This window comes from Antechinus flavipes, chromosome 1, assembly GCF_016432865.1.
Source record: "Antechinus flavipes isolate AdamAnt ecotype Samford, QLD, Australia chromosome 1, AdamAnt_v2, whole genome shotgun sequence".
Taxonomy (NCBI): domain Eukaryota; kingdom Metazoa; phylum Chordata; class Mammalia; order Dasyuromorphia; family Dasyuridae; genus Antechinus; species Antechinus flavipes.
Window position 1 is genome coordinate 724,296,080 of NC_067398.1, and position 24,687 is coordinate 724,320,766.

General features: G+C 46.3%; 2 protein-coding genes across 2 annotated transcripts in view; one reads left to right on the forward strand and one right to left on the reverse strand.

The window, feature by feature from the left end:
• LOC127549068 (zinc finger protein 883-like) overlaps window positions 1-24,687 on the forward strand; it is a 129,131-nt gene that overhangs the window by 18,483 nt on the left and 85,961 nt on the right. The window lies entirely within an intron of this gene.
• On the reverse strand, window positions 3,887-8,905 carry LOC127549063 (uncharacterized). The gene is made up of 5 exons (XM_051976849.1): window positions 8,781-8,905; window positions 7,661-7,958; window positions 5,707-5,793; window positions 4,468-4,594; window positions 3,887-3,993 (listed from the first exon to the last, which is right to left on the reverse strand). The coding sequence occupies exons 1-5, from the start codon at window positions 8,903-8,905 to the stop codon at window positions 3,890-3,892; spliced, it is 741 nt and encodes a 246-aa protein (XP_051832809.1). The 3' UTR covers window positions 3,887-3,889.

Below are 24,687 nucleotides of genomic sequence, written 5' to 3' on the forward strand. Positions count from 1 at the left end.
TGTTGGAGTTTGACAGGAATGTCTTCCCACATAAACTACACTCATAGGGTCTCTCTCCAGTGTGAGTTCTCTGATGTAGAGTCAGTGATGTGCTCCAAGGAAAGGTTTTCCCACAATCATTACATTTAAAAGGCTTCTCTCCAGTATGAATTTTGAAGTGTTGTGTAAGATATGACTTCTGACGGAAGATCTTCCCACAGTCATTGCATTTAAAAGGTTTCTCTCCAGTATGAATACTGCTGTGATTAATGAGAGCAGACTTATGAGTGAATGCTTTCCCACATACAGTGCACTGATGAGGTTTTAGTCCCATGTGACTTATCCGGTGCTGATTCAGGTTCGAGTTTGATTGGAATGTTTTCCCACATTCACTACACTCATAGGGTCTCTCCCCAGTGTGAGTTCTCTGATGTATGGTCAGTGTTGTGCGGCAAGGAAAGGCTTTCCCACAGTCATTGCATTTAAAAGGCTTCTCTCCAGTATGAATCCCAATATGAGTGGTAAGAGTAGACTTCTTAGAGAATGCCTTCCCGCATATAGTGCACTGATGAGGTTTCAGTCCCATATGAGTTATCTGGTGCTGAGTCAGGCAGGAGTTTGATTGGAATGTTTTCCCACACTCACTGCACTCGTAGGGTCTCTCTCCAGTGTGAGTTCTCTGATGTAAGGTCAGTGATTTGCCCCAAGGAAAGGCTTTCCCACAATCATTACATTGAAAAGGCTTCTCTCCAGTATCAATATTGTTGTGACTGGTAAGATCAGACTTCTGAGAGAACGCCTTCCCACACACACTGCACTGATGAGGTTTTAGTCCCATATGAGTTCGCCGATGCTTATTCAGGTTGGAGTTTGATTGGAATGCCTTCCCACATATACGACACTCATAAGGTCTCTCCCCAGTGTGAGTTCTCTGATGTATGGTCAGCGATGTGCTCCAAGGAAAGGCTTTCCCACAGTCATTGCACTTAAAAGGCTTCCCTCCAGTATGAATGTTGCAGTGCTGTCTGAGTTCCGATTTCAGTCGGAAGGCCTTTCCACAGTCACTGCATTTGAAAGGTTTCTCTCCAGTGTGAATTCTGTAGTGCTGGGTAAGATTTACTTTCTTTTGGAAGACCTTTCCACATTCACTGCAATTATAGGATTTGTTTTGACTCTGAATACTGGAATGTTGAGTCAGATCTACCTTCTGACAGGATGTCTTTTCACATGGAGTCAATTCAGAGCACTTTTTTCCCACATGAGTTCTCTGCTGTAGAGTAACTCCGTTTTTCAGGAGGAAAGAATTCCCACTTTCATGAAACTGCTCTTCAGCATGAATTTCAGATGTTTTAATGGGGTCCAAATCAGAATGGAAAGCTTTCTGACATTCCTTCCCCTCAGAAAAGTTCTTCTGTGAACAGATTGGAGTGCACTGTCTTTGGTCCGACTCCATGGTGAAGCTCCTTCTCTGATTCTCACTGTTATGGAGATCCATTACTACAGAGAGTCCCTGTTGTGGAACGAGGACTGCCTTTGGGCTGGAGGTTTGGCTGTATTTACAGGATTCAGAGGCTCTGACTTCAACAGCAGCTTCTGTTTGGATTTCTTTCCTTTGGCTAGAATATTTTTCCTCATTGTTTTGCTCTTTCTTGAACCTGCCATAATACTCCCAGGCTTTTCCCATCTCAGAGGTGCCAAGATCATCCCATAACAATGTCATTTGGGATAAGTCTTTCACAGAAACACTTAACTTTGCAATTGATTTCTTGCTCTGAGGCCTAGTGCCCCCATCTGAAAGGAAAAGCAGAAATGCTTTTTCAGTGGCTGAATAAGATTTCCCATAAACTTCACTTTCCCCAATATTCCATCTGTTATAAGCAATTTAAGCATTTTTCTACGTGAACTGAAATCAATCCTGATGATTTCTACAATTTCTTTGAATTCACCAGGCCTATTCTTTCATATAACCCAACAATATTTTATTAAATGAACATGTGAAAACTGATGCAGAAAATGTCAAATTAATGAAAACAGGAACAACTGCTGGTTTCCATGTGCAAACACACACACAAAAAAATAGCTTTTTTTTTTTTTTTTTTTTTAAAGGAAAATTCTCATCTAAAAATCACACCTGTGGGAGTCCTGAGAGCGTGACCATTGCTCTAAGATGAGGAAGCTTTATATCTCTCTTCCACTGCAGAGTTCCCCTAGGCTTTCCAAAAAGGTAAAAAATCATTCAAAGTTCCACCCACAGAGCAGCAGTACTGCTCATTCAGAAAGTACCAACAGAACTTTAATCATTTCCACCTGTCCCTACCAAGTGACTTTTTTTAAATAATCAAAATGGATAAATGTTTATTCAATTTTTTATTAAAACTTTTTATTTTCAAAACATATGCATAGATAATTTTCAACATTCACTCTTATAAAACTTTGTATTTCCATTTTTTCCCTTCCTCCTACTCCCTCCTTCCCCAAGATAATAAATAATCCAGTATATGTTAAACATATGCAGTTCTTTTATACATATTTCCACAATTATCATGCAGCACAAAAAAGGGAAAAAACAAGAAAGAATGCAAAATGCAAGCAAATAACAATAGCAAAAAAATGTGAAAAGACTGTTTTGTGATCCACAATCAGTCCCCACAGTCCTTCCTCTGAGTGCAGATGGCTTTCTTCATCACAAGACTATTGAAACTATCAGTCTGGAGAGCAATCTGGAATTATGCCCAAAACGTTATCAAACTGAGCATACCTTTTGATCCAGCAGTGCTACTACTGGGCTTATACCCCAAAGAGATACAAAAGAAGGGAAAGAGACCTGTATGTGCCAAAATGTTTGTAGCAGCCCTGTTTGTAGGCTAGAAACTGGAAAATGAATGGATGCCCATTAATTGGAGAATGGCTGAGTAAATTGTGGTATATGAATGTTATGGAATATTATTGTTCTGTAAGAAATAACCAGCAGGATGAATACAGAGGGGCTTGGAGAGACTTACATGAACTGATGCTAAGTGAAATGAGCAGAACCAGGAGATCATTATATACTTCAATGATACTATATGAGGATGGAAGTGGATTTTATCGACAAAGAGAAGATCTAACTCAGTTCCAAATGATCAATGATGGACAGAAACAGCTAAACCCAAAGAAAGAACACTGGGAAATGAGTGTGAACTGTTTGCATTTTTGTTTTTCTTCCCAGGTTGTTTTTACTTTCTGAATCCAATTGCAACAAGAGAACTGTTCAGTTCTGTATACATATATTGTATCTAGGATATACTGTGACATATTTAACATGTATAGGACTGCTTGCCATCTCGGGGAGGGGGTGGAGGGAGGAAGGGGAAAAGTCAGAGTAGAAGTGAATGCAAGGGATAATATTGTAAAAAATTACCCTGGCATGGGTTCTGTCAATAAAAAAGTTATAATTATACATATATAAAAAGACTATTGGAACTGGCCTGAATCACCTCACTGTTGAAAAGAGCCATGTCTGTCAGAATTGATCATTATATAATCTTCTTGTTATGTACAATTATCTCCTGGTTCTGCTCACTTTACTCAGGATTAGTTCATGTAAATCTCTCCAGGCCTTTCTGAAATCATCCTGCTCATCATTTCTTACAGGACAATAATATTCCATAACATTCATATACCACAATTTACCTAGCTATTCTCCAAACAATGTACACTCAGTTTCCAGTTTCTTGACAGTATAAAAAGCCTGCCAAGTGAGTTTAATATAAAAAGGCAACAGCATCCAAACAAACTAGAGCAGTGGAGGAAAATTACCTCCCAGATCTATGACTTGGAGAAGGATTCAGGACCAAAAAGGTCAAGTTCAGGATCACAAGATGCCCATTTTCAGGGGGTTCTAAGAAAGGTGTCACATACTCTGGCTCACTCACTCACCTAACCAGCAAGCTCTTGAGACACTATCCACTGGAATCCCATGTACTCTCCCTGATTCTGGGTGAGAGATCCTGTCTCCATTGGACTCCACAAGACCTAGTCATGAGAAAGTGATGGAAAGGAAGGGTCACCTCACAGCCCAATCTCTAAAGACCTCTAGGAGCAAGCTTGAAAGGCCAGGGAGGCTGTGGAGGAGCATCCAGAGACATCTGAAGGGGGATATGGTTTTCTTAGATGCAGAGATGGGACAAATCATGGAATTGGGTTCAGAAAGACAAAGAACTCATTTAGTCCATTCTATTCTGAGATATTTGGGGGCTTTCATGCCCCAAGTCCTTGCCCTGGGACTTTAACAAGTCTCTCTGACAAGAAGGAACAGAGCTGGGGGTGGGGTGGGGATCACCCCAGGGAGAAATTAGTTTTCAGATACACAAAGCAAGAACCCTTCACCTAGGACCAGGGAGAACATGAGCATCCTGGCTTTGGCCCCTCTGAAATGAACAAGGGCTGGGGTTTTCTTGATAAGCCCTTCATGAGCACATCCTGGGGCCCCAGAGGAGCCATTCTTACCCAGGAAGACCAGGTTCCTGTAGTTCTCCAGCATCACGTCCCAGTAAAGCTCCTTCTGGGAGGGGTCCAGGAGGCCCCACTCCTCCCGGGTGAAGTCCACAGCCACATCCTGGAATGTCACCAATCGCTAAAACAAATACATTTGTGCTCAGTCAAGGACGGGGAAAGGGAGAGGAAGGGCTGATTCTCACTCTATTCAAGGTTCAGAGAACATATTCAAAGGAAATATTTTTTCTCTTGCTTACTTATTTTTATGATACATTATTTTTGCAGATACAAGGAAAGATGGTTTTCAAAATTCATTTTTGTAAGATTTTGAGGGCCAAGTTGTTTCTCCCTCTCCCCTACTCAAGACAAAAAGCAATCTCATATAAATAAAATCTATATAGGACTGAACATATACAATCAATGAATATTGTTGGGGAAAAACATCAGAAAAAAAGGGGAAAAACCACACAAAAAATGTGAAAATACTTTATTTTAATCCTCTTTCAGTCTCTAGAGCTTTTTCCCTGGATATGAATGACGTTTTCCAACCCAAGTCCATTGGAACTGTCTTGGATCACCACATGGTTGAGAAGAACTGAGTCTGGCCTAGCTGATCATTGCACAATCTGAAAGCAAAGCCTTTAGAAGCAGTGACCAAATGCCTCAGGCTGGGCTAGAGCCTGAATCAAGTAACAAGCACTCAGAGAGGTCTCCCCTGGGCAAAGCTCTAGGCTAATTCCTGGAGATACAAAAAAGAGCAAAAATAGTCTCTGACTCAAGGAACTCCTAGTCCATTGGGGGAGACAACAAGACCAAGTACAGTCCTGCGTGGGGATGGCAAGGAACTGAGCAGCTGAGGGGCAGGAGGGGATCTGGGAAAGGCAGAGCTTGAGCTGGAACAATAAGCCAGGAACTGCTAGAGGATCAAGGTGAGGGGAGAAAACATTCCAGCCAAGGAGAGGGAACCAAGGCAGAGGAGATGGGGGGTCATGTGCAAGGAACAGAAGCCAGGCAAGTCCGGGGGGACCCCAGGAAGCATGGAGGAATCACACGCTAACATATGGTGAAGGGCAGAAGCAAAGCCATGAATGCAAGTGGAGGATTTCATTTGTGATCCTGGCCCACAGGAAGGGCTCAAACCACTGGACCTGGTGATTGAAAGGTCTCAGGTGCTCTGAGGTGTGAGAGCTTTAGAGAAAGGGCCTGTCTGTCCTCTAGGACACTTATCAGGAAGGGGATGGTGCTACTCACCTGGGGGGACCTAATGTCGAGCAACATAGGGGCCAGGATGGCTCTCCTCCCCCCTGCACGGGGTCTGTGGGGTCCTTGAAGGCTGAGCTAGAAAGGAACAAGGAGCCATGAAAAAGGTTGGCCTGTTGCCCCTCCCAGTTCCCAAACCTCCCTCCGCTTTGGAAAAAGGCTCAGAGGAGAGGGTAGTGTGAAGAGTAAGAAGTGCAAAGGGAATATGGGAGCCTCAGATCATCTGTCAGATGGAGGGATTTGGGGAACAGAAAAGGAAAGGGAAGAAAGAGTGTGTGGCTCAGAATGGTGAGTGATCACCATTTATGAAAAAAGCTGGAGAGATCTCTAGGAGCAAAGCAAAAGTTTATTGTACATTCTGGAGAGAAGGGAGTCTCCCTCCCTTCCAGCAAGCAATAGGAAGGAGGAGGTAGCTTTTGGGACAGGTTTGACACTTTAAATAGTCCATAACATAAACACTCCTCCCGTCCCTGACCATCATCCTCACTGGCATTCTAAACTACCCAAGAAATTGAACTTGGCCATTAAATAAATACATAGTTGCCCGTGTCTGATTGAAGTAGGGAGAAAATAAAGTCATGGGAGGAGAGCAGGGAGGGGACTTAGGTATGTCCTTGAGTCAATGCCCAAGGACCTTCAGGCCTCTATTCCAAGAGGAGGAGATGAAGCCTTACTCGATTTTCAGAACTGTCTTGAGGGATCTCACCTCATCTCGTTCAGTCCCTTCTTCTTTGTACCCCGAGATCTCTTCAAAGTTTTCTAATATAACTTCACATTCCCTAAGTCCTCATCCCTTTCTGGCTCCTGTCTGTCTTCCTGGGGCACTGGCTCCCACCCTTGTCCTTTTAGCACCAACAATCTAACAGACCCTTCAGCTTTCCCTTCACACCTAATCATTCTGAATAATGACTTTTGGACTCTTCTAGTTATCAACCAGATCCCGGCCATAGCTGTCTGACTGGTGATTAGCTCTACAACTGCTTGAAGTCTAATTATCCATAGTCCGGCATATTCTACCTCCTCTGGATGAGCAGATTCTTGACTATTAACAAATTTCGTTTTTGGCGCACCCAGTCTTCCAGGCAGCCACACTTAGGCCAAATAGAGCCTCCACTAACACTGTTGCTACCCCAGGCAAAACGACAATACCTGAGCAGCTTTCTCTTGCTTTTTCCTTTATATGTTTGGCACTTTGTTACAATTACTTATCTCCCGAGGGGCTATCTCCCGGCATTTTCTGATCTTTTTTCCCCCATTGTTCTCTGGGAGGGATGGCCCGGATCCATCGAATCTGGATAGAATCTAAATTCCAAAACGCCCAACATGTCAATTGTACCCACTTAATCTCAGTCACCCAAGAAGGCCGATGCTGTCCTGCCCAGAGCACCCCTCCAGAGTCTGTAACTGGACTCAAGGGGCTCACAGGGGGCTTACCGCTTTAAATAGTCCCTAATGCAAACACCTCTCCCCCACTGACCATGGTCCTCACTGGCTGACAGTCTCACATTCTAAACTACCCAAGAAATTGAACTGGCCAATAAGTGCATAGTTGCCCGTGTCTGACGGAAGTAGGGAGAAAATGAAGTCCAGGGTGGAGAGCAGGGAGGGGACTTAGGTATGTCCTTGAGTCAATGCGCAAGGACCTTCAGGCCTACTCTAACCCAAGGAGATGAAGCCGTGCTCGATTTCTACCACTGTCTTGAGACATTTCACCTCATCCTGTTCAAGAGGAAATGGGAGAGAAAGAAAGCGGGAGTAGAGGAAAATGAAGGGGCAAAAAAAGAGGGGAGAAGGGAAGGGACAAAGAAAGGGAAAGGGAGCAGAAAGGAAGGAGGGGAGAGGTCCCCGCAGGATCGGGGAGCCTTTGCCCCATTTCACAGACCTCACAACTGAGGCAAGAAAGGGGGGAGAAGCCAGGTAGGGGTGGGCGTCCCAAGTGCCTCACCTTGTTGCGGATGCAGGACAGCGCTGCCGCACGCGCGGAACACAGCCTTGAGTGGCCTCCAGACGGCTCCGGGATAGAATATCTACAAGGAACTTCCTTGTCCGAAGTGTCGCTCACTGGGCTGGGGGCGCACCCATTGGCTGGCTGCCGGAGGCGGAGCGTTCTCAGACCCCCGCCCTTCTCGGTGGGCTGCAGTTGAGAAAGGGGGAATTCGCCCCTTTCACACACATACACTCCTTCCCGCCGCTCCTGAAACTTTAAGCCAATCAGAGGCGCCGCCGCTGCCGGTGTCCCGCCCCTGAGATACCCCTCCGGCGTCCCTTCACTCCTAGGAGTTTTTCTGGGAAGTCCAGCTCGCTGGGTTTTGGTCAGTGGTTCTCGGAGTGGCCCGAGGCTGAGTCTCGCGGGGAGGGCGGGGAAGGGAGGGGCGGGGAGGACGGCCCCCAGGAGTGAGGGGCGGAGCCACAGGGCCACGAGCCCAGGAATTTTCTATAATGGGCAGTTAAGGGATACAAATGTGTCTGATGAGCTTCGGTAGCGCAGAGACAAAATAACCCTGTGATACGTAGCCACGCCATTGATACAAAATAGCCCCGTTGACACAAAGTAGCCCCAGATCCAATGGCACCATTGATACATAATAACCCCGTGATAGATAATATCGCTTTGATACATAATAGCCCTATTGACATGCAATAACGCCACTGACATGTTACAGGGGTGCTCAAACTTTTTAAATAGGGGGCCAGGTCACTGTCCCTCGGACTGTTGGAGGGCCGCACTATAGTAAAAACAAAACCTTTGTTTTGTGGACCTTTAAATAAAGAAACTTCATAGCCCTGGGTGAGGGGGTTAACCGTCCTCAGCGGCCTCATCTGGCCCGCGGGCCGTAGTTTGAGGACTCCTGCGAGGGGGTTTGTGGTCGAGCCCCTAAAGCTCCAGCCCTGACGGGACTCACGCACTCTCGGAAGCGCGACCCTATTCTGCTCTAATGCGCGCCGACAGCCATCAAGTCCCCGCCCCCGCCAAGGCTGATTCACGGGATTAGGGGACAGAGGCGGACAGAGAGTGACGCGGGTGCAAGACCCGAGCTGAGCCCGGCTCCCCTCCCCTCCCCCACTTTCCCTCCCGCCTCTCCAGGAAACCCCCCGGGCGCCGCTTCTGGCTCCGGACTTCAGGTTCAGCCTTTGCCCTCGCCAGCAAACCGCGGCCTCGGGCTTTCCCACACCGACCCTCACCGCGCATCTCAAACAAGCGTCATCTTGCAATTACAGCGCCCCCCCGGGGTAGGAGGAGAATAGGTAGGTCCTGAGGCTCTCCCCATCCTGCAGTCGCATCCTTTCTGCTGCATTTCCTTTCATTTGTTCTTCGGGGCCACTGCAGCCTCGGCAAGGGCGGCTCTTGAAGTCAGGAAAAGCAGCCCCTGACCCGGGAGCAGAGGGAATATTTCCAAAGCGCTGTTGGATCAGGGAAGTAACAGGGAGCCACGGGAGTGCACTAAAGAGTGGGGTGACCTAATTTTTATCCCAGAAGCTGGACTTTGAAGGTTTATCAAAAACGAGATTACAAGTGTCATTGATTACTATGTCATGTGATTTTCACCTCTTTCACTGATACAACATTTTATCTCTTACCCAGTTCTATGTGTTTTTGATAACTGTTGCTTTATAAGAGAGTTTTAGGTCTGGTACTGCGAGGCCACTGTCCTTTGTGTTTGTTCCCATTAATTCCCTTAATTTTTTGCCCCTTTGTTCTTCAAAATGAATTTTGTTATTGTTTTTTTTCCCACAAGCCACTATTTTTTTTTTCAGTTTGATTGGCTAGCCATTGAACAAATAGACCAATTTAGGGAGAATTTTTGTTTTTATTATATTAGCTCGGCCTACCCATGAACATTGATATTTTTCCAGTTGTTTAGACCTCACCTTATTTGTGGGGGAAGTGATTTTTAATTGTTTTATATAATTTATATAATAACTGTTCGTGACATGTAAAAATTAGAAAATTTCTGATAGAGCTTTAAGACTGTAAATTGATTGTTATCACTTAAGTTCTTTCTTAAAGACATCTCCTGAGACATCTAATTACAATTTTTTTTTATTTCCTTCATACTTCCCAAACAACCTGATCAAATTCTTGACCCCACTCTCTTATGAGGCAGCTTCACGTTTCCAGTGCCCTTATTTGGAACTCATTAACTTCTAACCACCAAAACAAAACAAGACAAAAAATCCCCAACACCTGAATTTCTCCCTATCATTCTTCTTTCAGAAAAGTTTCTCAAACATTTTTCAACATTCTTACATTTCCCCCCGTAATTTCTGTGTGTGTAAATTTAGTAGAATATAAACTAACATTACATAAAATAAATATGAGATGTTAATAAAAAATAACAATTCTGAGATCATTTGAAGAGGCAGAAATAATTTAAAGTCTGTGTAAAGTAGATCTCCACCTAAAACAACCTTGGCGAAGTTTAGGAAGAACCCTACTTTCCAAGTTAGTGTGGGGGGGTTAATTTTAATTTTTTATTGTTTTCTTTTTCTGATTACACATGTATATTCTTTTTAAAATACATATTTCTCTATGAATCATATTGGCAGATAAAAATTAGAACAAAAGGGAAAAACCGTGAGAGCGAGAAAAAGCAAAAGGAAAAGAAAAAAGTGAACATGGTTTGTCTTGATGTACATTCATTTTCCAGACTTCTCTCTCTGGATGCAGATGGTGTTTTCTATCCAAGCTTTACTGGATTGCCTTGGACCATGGAACTGCTGAGAAGAACCAAGTCTTTCAAAGCTGTTCATTGCACAATCTTGCTGTTACATTGTACGATGTACCCAGTACTACTTGTTTCATTCAACCTCAGTTCGTGTAAATCTTTCCAGACCTTTCTAAAATCATTTTTCATCATTTTTTATGAACAATAATGTTCCATTACTTTCACGTATTGATTGATCCACTCACTTTCCAATTCTTTGCCACCACAAAAAGAGCTGCACAAACCCAGGTTAGTACTTTGACCTGATTGAAGTGCAAATACTTCTGGGGCAGAGGCTAAGGAAAGGACAAAAAATAGACCCTGGAGTTAGCTTTGTAGACTTCAGTACTAACCTCAGGAACGTTAGCCAAAAGTGTGGATTGGACAGACGACCAGGGACAGAAGGCAGGACCCTCTAGTTGAACTCCTGGTCAAAGTGAGATGACACATCTGAGCCCTGATTGTGGTTGTGGGGGAGGAGGGGTGATGTCATTCCAGGTCAGAATTACATGAATATGGTCAAAGGGAAAGCTGCTGGTGGTGGTCACTCTCTGAATCCCTGATTTGGATTGCAAGGTAGAGGGGTGAGCTGAAGCTTGCAGCCTCAAGAGACTGGAGGGAGCAATAGCATTGGCAGTGGCTCATGGTTTGTAGCTCAGGAGGCGAGAGCAGCAGCACACACACACACACACACACACACACACACACACACACACATACACACTGAATTAGGCCTGAGATATCCCCAACACCTTGGGTCTAAAGGCCAACTTTAATACAAAGTCCACAAATAGGAAACATGCTGCTGCTGCTGCTGCTGCTGCTGCTGCAAATGATGAAAAGGAATAGTAAGAATCCACCCATAGATTACTTCAATGGTATGCAGAAGATCTGGATTCAAATTCAGAAGAAAATGGTGAAATTAAAATAGTTACTTTGATGCATTCTGAGAAGATGGCAGAGCTCCAGATTCTCCATGAACAGATAGGAAATTACCACAAAATGAATATAGAGAAGCAAAGATAAAGGGGTAAAGCAGTTGCCTTCCTAGGACAAAACAAGAGGACCCCAAAAAAGACCGGAATTCCCAAGGGCTGAGACTTAGCCAGAATGAAGGATAGACACCTCTACACTGACTCCTTCACTGGTCTCCAAACACAACAAATCAAGCCCTGGGACAGCTTTGTCAGGAGGCAGACTAAGCCTCCAGAAATTCCCTCTCAACTTTCTCCTCACTCTAAGCTTCAAGGAAATTTCCCCTCAGAAACTTTTACTGTAGAATGCACAACCTGTGAAAAGCCAGAAATCAGACCAGCTGTTCTGGCTCTCACAGAGGCCATGAAAAGCGACAGAAAGACAAACAGACCCCGGCGTTCTTCCAAAGTGAAGTAGTGACAAAGAATAACATAGAGAGTTTTATTATCATTGATTGACCCTTAAAAGCCACAATATGGCTAAGGAAACACAAATGAAAAAAGAAAGTAGATAAACCAGTCAGTGTATGAAGGGATTAGGGGAAAGTTGGGTTCAAGGAGAAACTTTAGCATTCCCAGACAAACTGTCTCTCCTCCTATCTGGGCAGGGGGCTTATTATTCCTGTACATTCTGTTCTCATAACATCTCAATACTCCCGAAGCTTCCCAGCCTCTGCTGGCCAATGAGCAGACTGAAGTGGGGATTTGTGCCGGGTCAGAATGACATGAATTACTGCAAACTGAGTGCAGATTGAGCAGGCCAGAATGCCTGGGAAAGGACAGCTTGGAAGCAAGCTATGCACAGGCTAGGCAGGTGTGATTACATCACCAAGGCAAGTATGATTACCTGGGAGGTCACAAATTCCCCCTTTAATTTTTTTTTTTTGCAAACATATCCAGAATTAATAACCAGTGTTTGCTTACGAAGCTCACTATTACTTGACAGAACCAGGGCATCAGGCAGCAGAGTGTAAATATGAACTATAGGATGGCGACAAGAGGGCCAAGGAATGAGAACACAGATTGCCAAAATGACAGGGCTGGCTGGAATAACTTATGGATTTTATCAGCAATGTTCCTGGGGTCAGATTGATCTAAAGAAGCCTGATTCATATCCTCAATGATTTTTTCAAAGATTGCCATATTAACACCCATTTTAGAAGTTGGAACACATCAAACAAATGAGCTCTTAATTGATTCCAAGAATAATTCGATGCGTTAACTTTTACAGCAGTAACACATAAAGGATGAAATCTATAATCACATCTCAGTGTAAGCCATCGTTCTAAGTAATCTACATTATCTCCTAATGTATCTCTTATTTCAATAATAATGATAACAATGATACCTTTTCTATTCTGGGACCCGCCCCCCAGTGGAAACAAATGGGGGTGGAGTGGGCTGACACACCAGTATAATTAAAATGTAACATGACATTCCAGTGGGAGGTATTAATACGTCCATAGTTCGGGTGGCTTCTGGAACTGCCATCCGTCCTAAGGGAACAGGTGAATCTTCCCAGTTCACCGACGAAAACCACGAGGTTGCATCCCACAATGCCCAGCGGAGTTCCATGGATCCGTGTTCCGATGATAGAAGAACGAGGAGACCCAGCAAGACCTGCATGGTGCCTTCTCAGGCACTGCTTTGTTTTCCACAGACCAGAGCGTTCGCCAGGCTCCAGTTATCTCGTCTCCAGGATCCGTAATGAGAAGAACAGAAGCCTTCTCCCATCTTTCCACTGTGGTCGGAGGTGCCACAGCCCCGTGGTCAGATCTGTCCACCTGACTTATGAAGCTAACAGTGGGGGCAGGTCTCGATGACCGCTAGAGCCGTGGGGCGCCTGCGGAGGTGGGTGGAGAGACAATCTCTCTGCAGGAGAAATCTTGTTTGAGTCAAGAGTTTAAAAGTTCCCAGTGAGTAACAGCCAGCGAATCTTGCCGCTGGAGAAGGTGATCGCACAGGCCATTGACTCCCCCTTTCTGTTTGAGGAGACAGGCTTTGAAGTCTCCCAGGCGGTGCTGCTCAATAGCCTGACCCTGGGGTCTTTGTGAGGTGATGAATACGAAAGGAAGCACAAGAGGTAGTAAAAGCAGAGGCAACAAACGGGGCCGTCGTCTGTTTTAAGAGAAGCCAGGAACCCCCAAGGTTGGGAATGTGAGGATACAATGATTTGGACCTGTTCTCTGAGGAATGAGCTGAGGCACCTGGCAATGACCAATACGTATCTATGGAAACGTGGACATAAGGAGGGCGACCAAACATTGAAACATGAGTAACACCAGTGAGCCCGGGATCATTAGGGAAACGAGCACGAGGGTTAAAAGGAGGAGGGGGGCCAACAAGCAGGACAGCTTTTCACTGTCTGTGGAGCTTGCTCTCTTAAGGGGAAAGGAGCGGGAAAGTGAAATGCGCATGTGCACGCTGAGCTTCTTGGAGAGTGCCTAGGAGTAGAGAGTCTGCAGGGGCATTGGCTTCAGCCTTTGGGCGAGGGAGATTTGTGTGAGAGCGAATAGGAACGATCTAGAAGGCTCAGGTCCCGGGGCGTTTAATACGCCTTTAATAAGCCTTTAAGGCTTGAAGGTCAGAAAACAATTGCAACACGGAGGCCAGCCGCCTCTGATCGCCTCACGGCATTACTGCACACAAACTTTCACAGATAGTCCAGAGAGGACCAGGGACAAGGTTTAACGCCTGAAGAATTGCAGAAAGTGCATTCGTTTGTGGAGACGTAAAAGGCGCGTTAAACACAAAAGATTGAGACAAATGGGGGGAAATAAGGGAGCTTTGTAGTTCTTTGTGGCATCCGTATTTGCGTGAGGAGCTTGTGACAAGGCCGGGAGCAATCCAAGGCCAGTAAGGAATAGTGGAGAGCACTGGAAGTTTAGAGCGAGATAATGGCACAAAGGGAATACCGTAGGCAAGAAGCACTCGCCATTGGGGTCCTGGGAAAGGAGAGCCTCCAATTGCTTGTTAGTATACATAGGAGCAACAGCATCTGGAAGTGAAGCGAAATAGGAAACAACTCTCTTAATTGCTAATTCCTGCTGAAGAAGCATAAGTCAACATCACTTTGGTAGGTTGAAATGGAGGCAAAAAACATTGTAAAATAGAATCATTTTGGTGGAGTAATGCAGTAGGATACTCGGGTGGGGGAAGAAGAGACAGTAACTGGAAGGGCTGGATCATGACAATGAGACACTGAGTGAAGAATGTTTACAACTGGCTCCAAAGCAGCTTTAGCTGCTGGGAGAGAAAAGCTGGATCCCCGGGTGCAAATCATATAAAGGCTTTAATTAAGCTTTCGTTAAAGGCAATCTCGGCCATAAGACTGGATATCGTCCAAGAACTTTTGAAAGTCATTAAGCACAATCAATCCGTCTGTTCTAATTTGTATCTTCTGAGGTGAAATGAATTCCGGGGACACCTTGAAACCTAAATAGTTAACGATAGTAGTTTTCTGCATTTTGTCAGGAGCAACGTATAATTGTGGGGCTTCTGAGCCTCCGGCTGTGTGTTGTAGCATGTCCTCAGCAGTTGAGGATGTTGGAGCAGCACCTAGAATACCATCCATATAATGGATTATTAGAGAACCTGGATATTTTGTCCTAATAGGCTTAATAACTTCTGCAACATACATTTGACATAGTGAGGTGCTATTTTTCATGCCCTGTGGCAGAACTGTCCATTGATAACTGTCCATTGATACCTTTCATAAGGAGCTGCGAGATTAGCAGTGGGAACAGAAAAAGCATATCTAAATCTGTCATTGGCATAAACAGGTATAGAATAAAAACAATCCTGAATATTTATGACCCACACTGGCCTGTGAAAGAATCATATTTGGAGATGTCTCCAAATTTTGTCTCTATTTGATTATTAATTTTCCTAAATTCTGTAAACATTCTCCACTTTCCTAATTTCTTTTTTTTTTAATCACAAATACTGGAGAGTTCCAAAGACTGTAGGAGATCTCAATATGTCCTTGTAACTGAATTTGCATTATGTCTCTCAAATATTGGATTTGTACTATGTCTCTTCCTAAATACTGGAGAGTTCCAAGGACTGTAGGAGATCTCAACATGCCTTGTAACTAAATTTGTATTATGTCTCTCAAATACTGGATTTGTACTATGTCTCTGCCTAAATACTGGATTTGTACTATGTCTCTTCCTAAATACTGGATTTGTACTATGTCTCTGCCTAAATTCTAAATTTGTACTATGTCTCTCAAAGCCTTAGATCTCTCTTTAACGAGGGGCCACTGCTCTGTCCATACCTGTTGATCAGTTTTCCATCTATTTGGGACAGGAGCAGGCTATGCTGTGGCCCTTACGAAAAATTCTCTGTGGTAAGGTGAATCCCTAGTTGGCTGAGTGAGTTCCTGCCCATAAATTTACTGGCAGGTGGTCAATAATATAAGATCTGATTTTTCTTGATTCCATTATATATTCAAGTTAAGGGCTGAGTAGTAACGTGAGGTGCTGCGGATGGCTCCGATTCCCAGAAAGCAGTATCAGCCGATTGAGACACGGTCATTCTGCCAGCCAAAGTAGATATGACAACACTGATTTGTCTGCACCCGTGTCTATAAGACCTTCAAACATTTAGTTGTCAACATAGGACTAGAAGACTGAGCTATTACTATAGACCCATAAACAGGAGAAGGAGCTCCATCTAATCCTCCATTCTCAAATTTCTTAAAATTAAAAGGCTCTTTGGTATGGAAGAAAAGACCCTAGGCGAACACTTCCCCCTCATGAAAATACATTGCTCTGTTGGTAGGATGAATGATAGGATTAAAAAATTTCTTTAGGGCCCCAGAGGATGAGGTGAATAATGTAGCCTTTAAATGCAACCTCTGGGCCTACAGTAATGCCCAGAGTGCATGGAGGAAAGCTGGGTTTTCTACTATGCTCATTTGGGAAGTAGAAAAAGATCTGATACAGGGCTGAAGCAGAGGCAAAATGTGGAACAGATGCCTCATGAACATAGCTTTACCTTGGCTATCTGTAAGCATGAAGGCTTTTGTGTCTGCCCTTCAGCCACTGCTGAGTATGAGCTGACTGAGGGAGAGAATCATCATCCCCAAATTCTGTTACCAGGGCTGGAGGCAGGGCCCTCCTGGGGCTGGTTTCCCGACCTGCATTCTGAAGACCAGCAAAATCCCTTTTTACACTTGGAACTGTTATGCCACAATTCTCTTTAACTGTCCTGACTCAGTTTCCCTGTATGAGTTTCCCTTGTCTCAGTCTCCCTATTTCCCTTAGTTGTAAACCCCCTCTGATCCATTAAGACTGAGGACTATTTGCTCTAAGGTTATAAATTGTTAGCAAGATGAACAAGAGAGTAGACCTCTTGACTCTTTTCTGTCCTCAAGAATTTACAATATCCCTCTAAAATATTCCAAGATATCTCACTGACATCTTTATCTCTGTGTATTCAGACATCCTGTCTCTGGGTTTTTAGGCCTCCCCCATGCTGACAGAAGTTTTCCCAAGCTTCTTACCCCTTCCTTTGTTTAGAGAAAAGGTATTTAAGAAGTTGGGGGTCTTCCATTCATCGCTGGACGCTGGATTCTTTGAGATGACAGTCTCCTCCAGCCCTGGAACCAACATGGATTCCTTGGTCCCAGTATATCTTTCTTTATCTGTCTGACTGGATAATTTGAGACGAGAGTCTTGTCCAGTCAATTATACTCTCCCATTAATAAAATATTAAAAACTTTCTAATCTCTCTCCTGCCTCAGTTTCTCCGGCATTACATTTAGAAGTGGAAGGCTGGGATTTGTTCTGATCTTTGTCTTTACCTAGTGGACAAGCAGAATGCAAGTGTCCTTCTCCAGTTGTTCTATTCACCGCTGCTCTGAGAGTAGCGAGAAAGTTACTGAAAGTCTCCCTAGTCCTTGTTTTATTCGTGTAAAAGACTCATTTCCATCTTTTGCAGGTGGGATTTTTTGCCAAGCTCTTAAAACACAAATAGCAACTTGTTGATGTGCCTGCAGGTTATAATGCGATTGTCCGCCTGACCATATGGGCCTGTCCCTGCTGCCTGTTCCTGGGTGACATCATTGTTGTTGGTTTGATTTTTTATTGCCTGAAGTCTGCATTGCTCACCAAACTCTGTGGACCAAGCTAGAAAGTCCCCTGGGTCCGGGCAGATTCGAGCCAGAGTTCCAATCAGGTGGAGGCAAGACAAGCTGAACCTGCTCTAAAAGCTTCCTTACACAAGCAGGTGTGGGCCCACAGTCCTTGGAAGCAGCCTTTAACTCTAAGAATATCCACATAATCCCGTCCGGGCTGTCCCAACTCAAGTTGGGATCTTGAGTTTCAATGACAGGGAAATTCTCAAAAAGGGAACCCCCGGACGTGAGCCTCCCCCTGGGTGGGTCTGTAAAAGTTTTTGCAGGGAGTGCTCTCTATGGCTGTTTTGACGGCAGCTGCTGATCTTGCCCTCAGGCAGAAGCGGAAGACTGTGGCTGTTGTCTCAGAAGGCTTAGGTAAGGACTATGATCCATCAAAGTCTGAACTGTAACTGTCTCGCTAAGGGAGCTTCTTTCTCAGGATCTGAGTTTCAGCAGAGAGGTGCTCTCTCCAGGATCATGTCCTTATCACTAACTGGCAGAGATAAGGACATAGTGCTAACCTGGGAGCCATGGAGGTTCTAGAGCAAGGGAGTGACCTGGTCAGATCTATCCCTTAGAGATGTGTTTGGCAATTGTGTGGAAAATGTAGGGGAAGGAGGAGAGGCTGGATGTGGAAAGGCCAGTTAGTGGATTATCTTGGTATCTTAGGATCCTCGATTTCTGACAGGAAGGACCCCAAAAGCCATCTAGTTAAACTGCTTCCATTTCCACATGAAGACCCAGGATTCACCTGGGGTGCTGAAACAGCAGAGGTAGTGAGCATCAGAGAGGGATTTGAACCCAGAACTCCCCTTTGCCCCGCGGCATAGGACAGCTTATAAACGTCCAGGAGAGTTTGTTTCACCAGAATCACCAGGGTGGGGGTGGGGGTGGGGACAGTGAATGGAGAGCCCAGTCTCTGGGCAAGAGCTCCCTGGAGCTCCCAGGAGCAGCTTCTGTGGCCACCACAGACTTGCCCAGGAAGATGCTATGGGGGAAAAGACGCAGCTCTGATTTGTTCCCGTGGGAGGAGAGAGAGCAAGGCCGGCCCAGGTACTGCCCTGTACCCCTCCTCACTTCCCCCCACCCTTGGCCTGGGTTCCTTCAAGGTCCACCTAAAACTGGGTGCTCCAGTAGTGGCTCTAGGAGAGCTGCTCAGCCTCAGACACTAACTAGCTGTGTGTCCCCGGGTAGTTCACTTTACCATGTTTGCCTCAGTATTCTCATCTATAAAATGAGCTTGAGGAAGAACCGGCGCTCTATCCACCACCCTACCTGGCCCTCCTAGAATTTCCTGTGAGTACATAAGGAGGAAAGAGCAGGGCGGGCTGCTGCACACAGAGAAACCCAGTGGCCTTCGTCCCTCATCTTCTCAAGCTGCTGGTCCTTCCTCACTCAGCTGAGGAAGAAGCAAAATGTTAGGGCTCCATAGTCCATGCTTGGGAGAAAACCACAAAATGATACCACTAGGAGGGTCTTAGGATGGGGAATGCCACAGCTAGAAGGGGCCTGAGAACAGGGAATGTCAGAGCTGGGGGGGTTCTTAGAACAGGGAATGTCAGAGCTGGGAGGGTTCTTAGAACAAGGAATGTCAGGTGGGAGGACTCTTAGAACAGGGAATGTCAGAGGTGGGAGGGTTCTTAGAAAAGGGAATATTAGAGGTAGGAGAGCTCTTAGAACAGGGAATGTCAGAGCTGGGAGGGTTCTTAGAACAAGGAATGTCAGGTGGGAGGTTCTTAGAACAAGGAATGTCAGGTGGGAGGACTCTTAGAAAAGGGAATATCAGAAGTAGGAGAGCTCTTAGAACAGGAATGTCAGAGGTGAGAGGGTTTTTAGAACAGGGAATGTCAGAGATGGGAGGGTTCTTAGAACAGTAAATGTCAGAAGTGGAGGGTTCTTAGAACAGGGAATGTCAGAGGTGGAGGGTTCTTAGAACAGGGAATGCCAGGTGGGAGGTTCTTAGAACAGTACATAGCTGAGCTGGGAGAGATCTTAAAACAGGGAATGTCAGAGCTGGGAAGATTCTTAGAACAGGGAATGTCAGAGGTGGGAGGGGTCGCATCATGTAAAAAAAAAAATAAAGGCTTAGAAATCCTGTTATACATTTTCTAGACTGTGTTTACATATAGGCAAACTGAGGCCCAAAGGGCACAGCATTAGGAGCTAGTAGTCTTATTTAGCAGCGGACTTCCTGACCCCAGCCTCAAACACTCTCTTTGGCTGCATGGTCTGGGTTCCTTCCACTTGCTCAGACATCGGGACCTCCTCCAATGTCCACTCTCTCCAGTGTATGAGTTTCCTTTTCCTTGTGCTGGCAAAGGCCTGTGCCCTGGAATGGGCAGCTGTGGTGCCAGCCGGATGGGATGGCATTTCTGACACAAATTCCGCTCTAGGTCCTTGGGCTTAGGAGAGGAGAGGAAGGAGTGGAAGGAGGGAGTTTCCACTTTACTCCCATTTTTATTCTGAGGAAGAGGAAGCCAGAGCTTGGACTTAAGGTCCAAGTCTGCAGAAAGTTGCCTGGTGGGTGATTTTCTCAGGCCCCCTACTCAGTGGCTTTTGGGAAAAGAAGGGGTGAAGACATGGCCAGGGGGAGAGACAATGGTGGGAGAGCTCTTCAGTCACAGAAAAATTCCTGGGGCCCAGTAGTTTTGCTGGTTGGTTTCAGCCCCCAAGCTTTCAGGGAGGGTGACCATGACTTTTAAATGTTACTTAACCCTTGGAGGAAGTATGAGCCAGGCATGAGGCTGTAGGGAGGCCATAAAGTCCCACAGGCTCTCCCCCCTAAGTCAGGATGCTTTCTCTAGAGGTCCCAGTTGGTCCAGACTTGGAGCCAGTGTGGATCATGGAGCTTGAAGTGGGAGGAATTTCAGAGGGAGACACTGAGGCCGGAAAGCTGAAGGGGGTGAAATGCCCAGAGTCACACGGGGAGTTGGAGGTGCAGGCCCTCTCTGCTGGGGCAGACAGAGCATGGAAACTAAGCCTCCCCTGGCCTCCCTGCCTCCTCTGATGGAAGCTTTCTCTCTCTTGCTTCTGGTGGGGGGTTTTATTTTTCACAGCTAAGGCATCCCTGTGGGCCTAATGATTACAAGTCACAGAGTCCCCACACTTTACCGTTCATGGTGACTTCTCTGTCCCTTCTCTCTCCTCTCCTCAACTCCAAGGGGTCCTTCAAGGCTCAACCTGATACTAACAAGTCACATTGCAAAGCGTCTCCTTTTTTACACCCTTGACTGAGGGGATAGATCATGATCCCCATTTCTCTAATTAGTGATGCTTTAGAGCATTTTTTTATATGAGTATAGATAACTTTGATTTTGTTTTCCAAAAACTGTCTATCAGTTAGACAATACTCACTTCTCTATATATTAGAGAAATAAGGCCTTCTTAGAAACTGAGGCAAAATTTGGTTGCTTGGGTCAATGGTATTGTATTATCAGCTTCAGGTGTCACGTTCCCCTGCATAATGGCCTATAATCTGGAGCTTTCCCAGTCCCCAGTGGAGTGAAACCGAGCTGAGTGCTTCCTTGCTTTTTACCTCGACATTCTGAGCCCTGTGTCAAACTTCTTTAATGAGAACGGAATGCCATGGAGAGCAGCTACGCACTCTGGGAAATTCTCCAACTTCAAAAGGCTCCAGGCCAAGGCTGAGCTGGAGGGAGAGCTGGGATGGGACTCAGGGTCTCTGAGCACCTTCGGGGGGACGTCCTCTTCCCGAGCAGGGTGAGCAGCTCTTCCGAGGCAGGGACCCGGTCCCGAGGGCTCAGGGAAGGACCCCCGGAATCGCAAATGGGTTTTTCTTGGATGCTCATGGTCTGCTATGACTCTCCTTCCCCCAGTGCTTGGGCCTCGGTCTCCCCCGGAGTCCTCCCTCCCCCAGCCGTGACCACAACCTCCTTAAGCCCAGTTCTGATTAAGTCACCCCACTCTTCAGTGCCCGCCCGTGGCTCCCTGTTACTGCCCCGATCCAACAGCGCTTTGGAAATGGTCCCTCTGCTCCCGGGTCAGGGGCTGCTTTTATGACATCAAGAGACGCACTTGATGAGAGAACAAATGGAAGGAAATGCAGCAGGAAGGATGCGACTTGGGGATAGGGAGGGCGGCAGGACCTGCCTCTTCTCTTCTCACCCCCCCCCCCCCGGGGGTGGGGGGCGGCGCTGCAATTACAAGATGATGCTTGTTTGAGATGCGGGGGGGAGGGTTGGTGTGGGAAAGCCCGAGGCCGCGGTTTGCTGGCGAGGGGAAAGGCTGAACCTGAAGTCCGGAGCCAGAAGCGGCGCCCGGGGAGTTTCCTGGAAAGGAGGGGAGGGGAGCCGGGCTCAGCTCGGGTCTTGCCCCCGCGTCACTCTCTGTCCGCCTCTGTCCCCTAATCCCGTGAATCAGCCTTGGCAAGGGCTGGGACTTGATGGCTGTCAGCGAGCGTCAGTGCGTTAAGCGGAACAGGGCCGCGCTTCCCAGAGTGCATGAGTCCCGTCAGGCCTGGAGCTTTAGGGGCTAAACCACAAACCCCCTAATGTACCACGTGTCAGCGGCGTTCTTACGTGTCAGCGTGGTTATTATGTGTCAATGGCATTGTTACGTATCATGGGATTATTACGTCTCTGTTACTGAAGCTCTCTAGGACACATTTGTATCCCTTAACTGCCTGTTACAGAAAATTCCGGGGCGCGTGGCCCTGTGGCTCCGCCCCCTCATTCCTGGGGGCCGTCCTCCCCTCCCCTCCCTCTTCCCCCCTCCTCTCGGGACTCAGTCTCGGCCACCCCGAGAACTGCTGGCCGAAACCACGCGAGTCAGACTTCTCGGAAAAACTGCTAGGAGTGAAAGGGAGGGCGCCGGAAGGAGAGAATGTATGTGAAAGTGGAGAATGTCCCTTCCTAAGCTGCAGACCCCTGAGAAGGGGAGTGGTCTGAGAACGCCCCGCCTCCGGAATCCAGCCAATGGATTCCACTGAGCGACAGTGCTGACACAGAGATTTTTCTAGATCTTAGATGTGGGAGCCATCGGGAGGCCATTAAAATCTGTCCCGCCAGTGTGGTGGCAGCGCTGGTCCTGGGTCTGGGACAAGGTGAGATGCCTAGGATCCCTGCCCCCTCCCTGTCTTCTCCCTCTCCTTGACTTAATTGTCTGGTTTTTGAAATGGGGTAAAGGCTCCTGGATCCTTCAGGCACCGTCCCTTTTTGCTCCCCTTTTCTTTCTCCCTTACCTTCTCCCCTCTTTTTTGCCCCTTCATTTCCCCCTACTCCCGCTTTCTTCCTCTCCCATTTCCTCTTCTGCTCCCCAAATCCCTCTCTCTGATGCAAATGACCTGGGACTCCCACATTCCCTCCCCTCTTCTTATTCTTCTTCAAGCTACCCTCTTGCCTAACACCCCCACTCCCCGGAAAGAAGCTTCAGCCTCACCTCCTTAGCCCTCCCCACATGACCAGCCATTTTCCAGGACTACTCTGGGCGAGTTAATGGGGAGAGACAAGCTAGACTTTATTTTGTTCCTCCCATTTCTGGCATCCCAGAGTGCAGGGAGGTATATAGTAGACATTTCATCAATGCAGGTTTAGTTGATCTAAGCCCTAGAAACAGACAAACTTTCCCTCTGGGCTTTGTATGAACAGGGAGGACTATGGGCTTTTCCAAAGCAGAGGGAGATTTGGGAGCTGGGAGGGGCAAAAGGCCAACCCTGTTCATGGCTCCTTGTTCCTTTCTAGCTCAGCCTACAGGGACCCCACAGACCACGTGCAGAGGAGAGGAAAGGGCCATCCTGGCCCCTATGTTCCTCAATATTAGGCCCCCCCAGGTGAGTAGCACCATCCCCTTCCTGACAGGTATCCTAGGTCCTAGAGTGTAGACAGGCCCTTTCTCCAAAGCTCTCACACCTCAGAGCACCTGAGACCTTTCAGTCACCAGGTCCCAGTGGTTTGAGCCCTTCCTGTGTGCCAGGATCACAGATAAAATCCTCCTTTTGCACTCATGGCTTTGCTTCTGCCCTTCTGCCCTTCACCATGTGTTAGCATGTCACTGCTCCATCCTTCCTGTGGTCCAATGGCCTGATTTCTGATCCTTGCACATGACCCCCCCATCTCCTCTGCCTTGATTTCCCCTCCCTAGCTGGAATGCTTTTCTCCCCTCACCTCGCCCCTCTGGGAGTCTCCCCTCATGCCCCTCAGCTGCTCAGTGCCTTGCCATCCCCAGTCAGGACTATTCTTGGGCTTGTTGTCTCCCCCAGTGGACTGGGAGCTCCCTGAGTCAGGTGCAATGTCCTGGTTGGTTTTCTGGAGGTCTTGGGACCAATCTTCGTTTCAGCCAAACAATCACCATGAGAATAGCCAGGGATAAAGTCCAAATTCTTTATTATCTCCTTCACAGTCTTGTCTCCTTGCTTGGGACCTGGGCCAGCTTTCTGTTGGTCCTCCAGAAAGTGTCTTAGTTTCTGTGGGGGAGGGAAGAGGATCACAGCATTCTCTGTCTTGAAGTCTGTCTCAATCTGAGAGCTTGTGCTCCGCCCTCCAGCCCTCTGTCTTCTACTAGTCTTTCCTAATCCCTCTCTAGGTCTGCCTCTGACCTCTTAAATACTCTATTACAATTAAATGTATTCATCACACTGAGTATAAGCCAATCATTATATCCCTAGGGAACCATTTTTTGTATTAAGATTAATTCAGTCAAACTGAACTAGAGAGCTATGAATCACCATGCTAAACTAGAGAACCATAGTCTTATCAATTCCACTTAGCACCTTGTAAGAATCCTGGTTTCAATGAGTTCTGGCCCATTATATTCAGGGACTGTTTTTGCCCTTTTTTGTATCCCTGGGAATTATTCCAGAGCTTGACCCCTGGGGAGACCTCTCTGAGTGCTTATTGACTTGAAAAAGAGGTCTGGCCCAGCCTGAGGTATGTAGTAACTGATCCTAAAGGCTTTGCTTTCAGATTGTGCAATGGTCAGCTAGGCCGGACTTAGTTCTTTTCAGCCATGTGGTGTGATCCAAGACAGTTCCAATGGACTTGGCTTGGAAAATGTCATTCATATCCAGAGAAAAATTTCTGGAGACTGAATGAGGATAAAAACAGTATTTTCACTTTTTTTTTCTTGTGGGTTTTCCCATTTTTACTGATTTTCCTCCCCCACAAGACTCATTGATTATATATGTTTAATCTTATACAGATTTAATCTATAT

Bases quoted from the DNA above. Each gene is read 5' to 3' on its own strand.
- LOC127549063 (XM_051976849.1), bottom strand. From the start codon at position 8,905: ATGCGCGGTGAGGGTCGGTGTGGGAAAGCCCGAGGCCGCGGTTTGCTG. The intron at 5,794-7,660 runs GTGAGGCACTTG...GTTCCTTTCTAG, and splicing joins TGTCCTGCATCCGCAACAAG to CTCAGCCTTCAAGGACCCCA. The intron at 4,595-5,706 runs GTGAGTAGCACC...TATTTGTTTTAG, and splicing joins TCGACATTAGGTCCCCCCAG to CGATTGGTGACATTCCAGGA.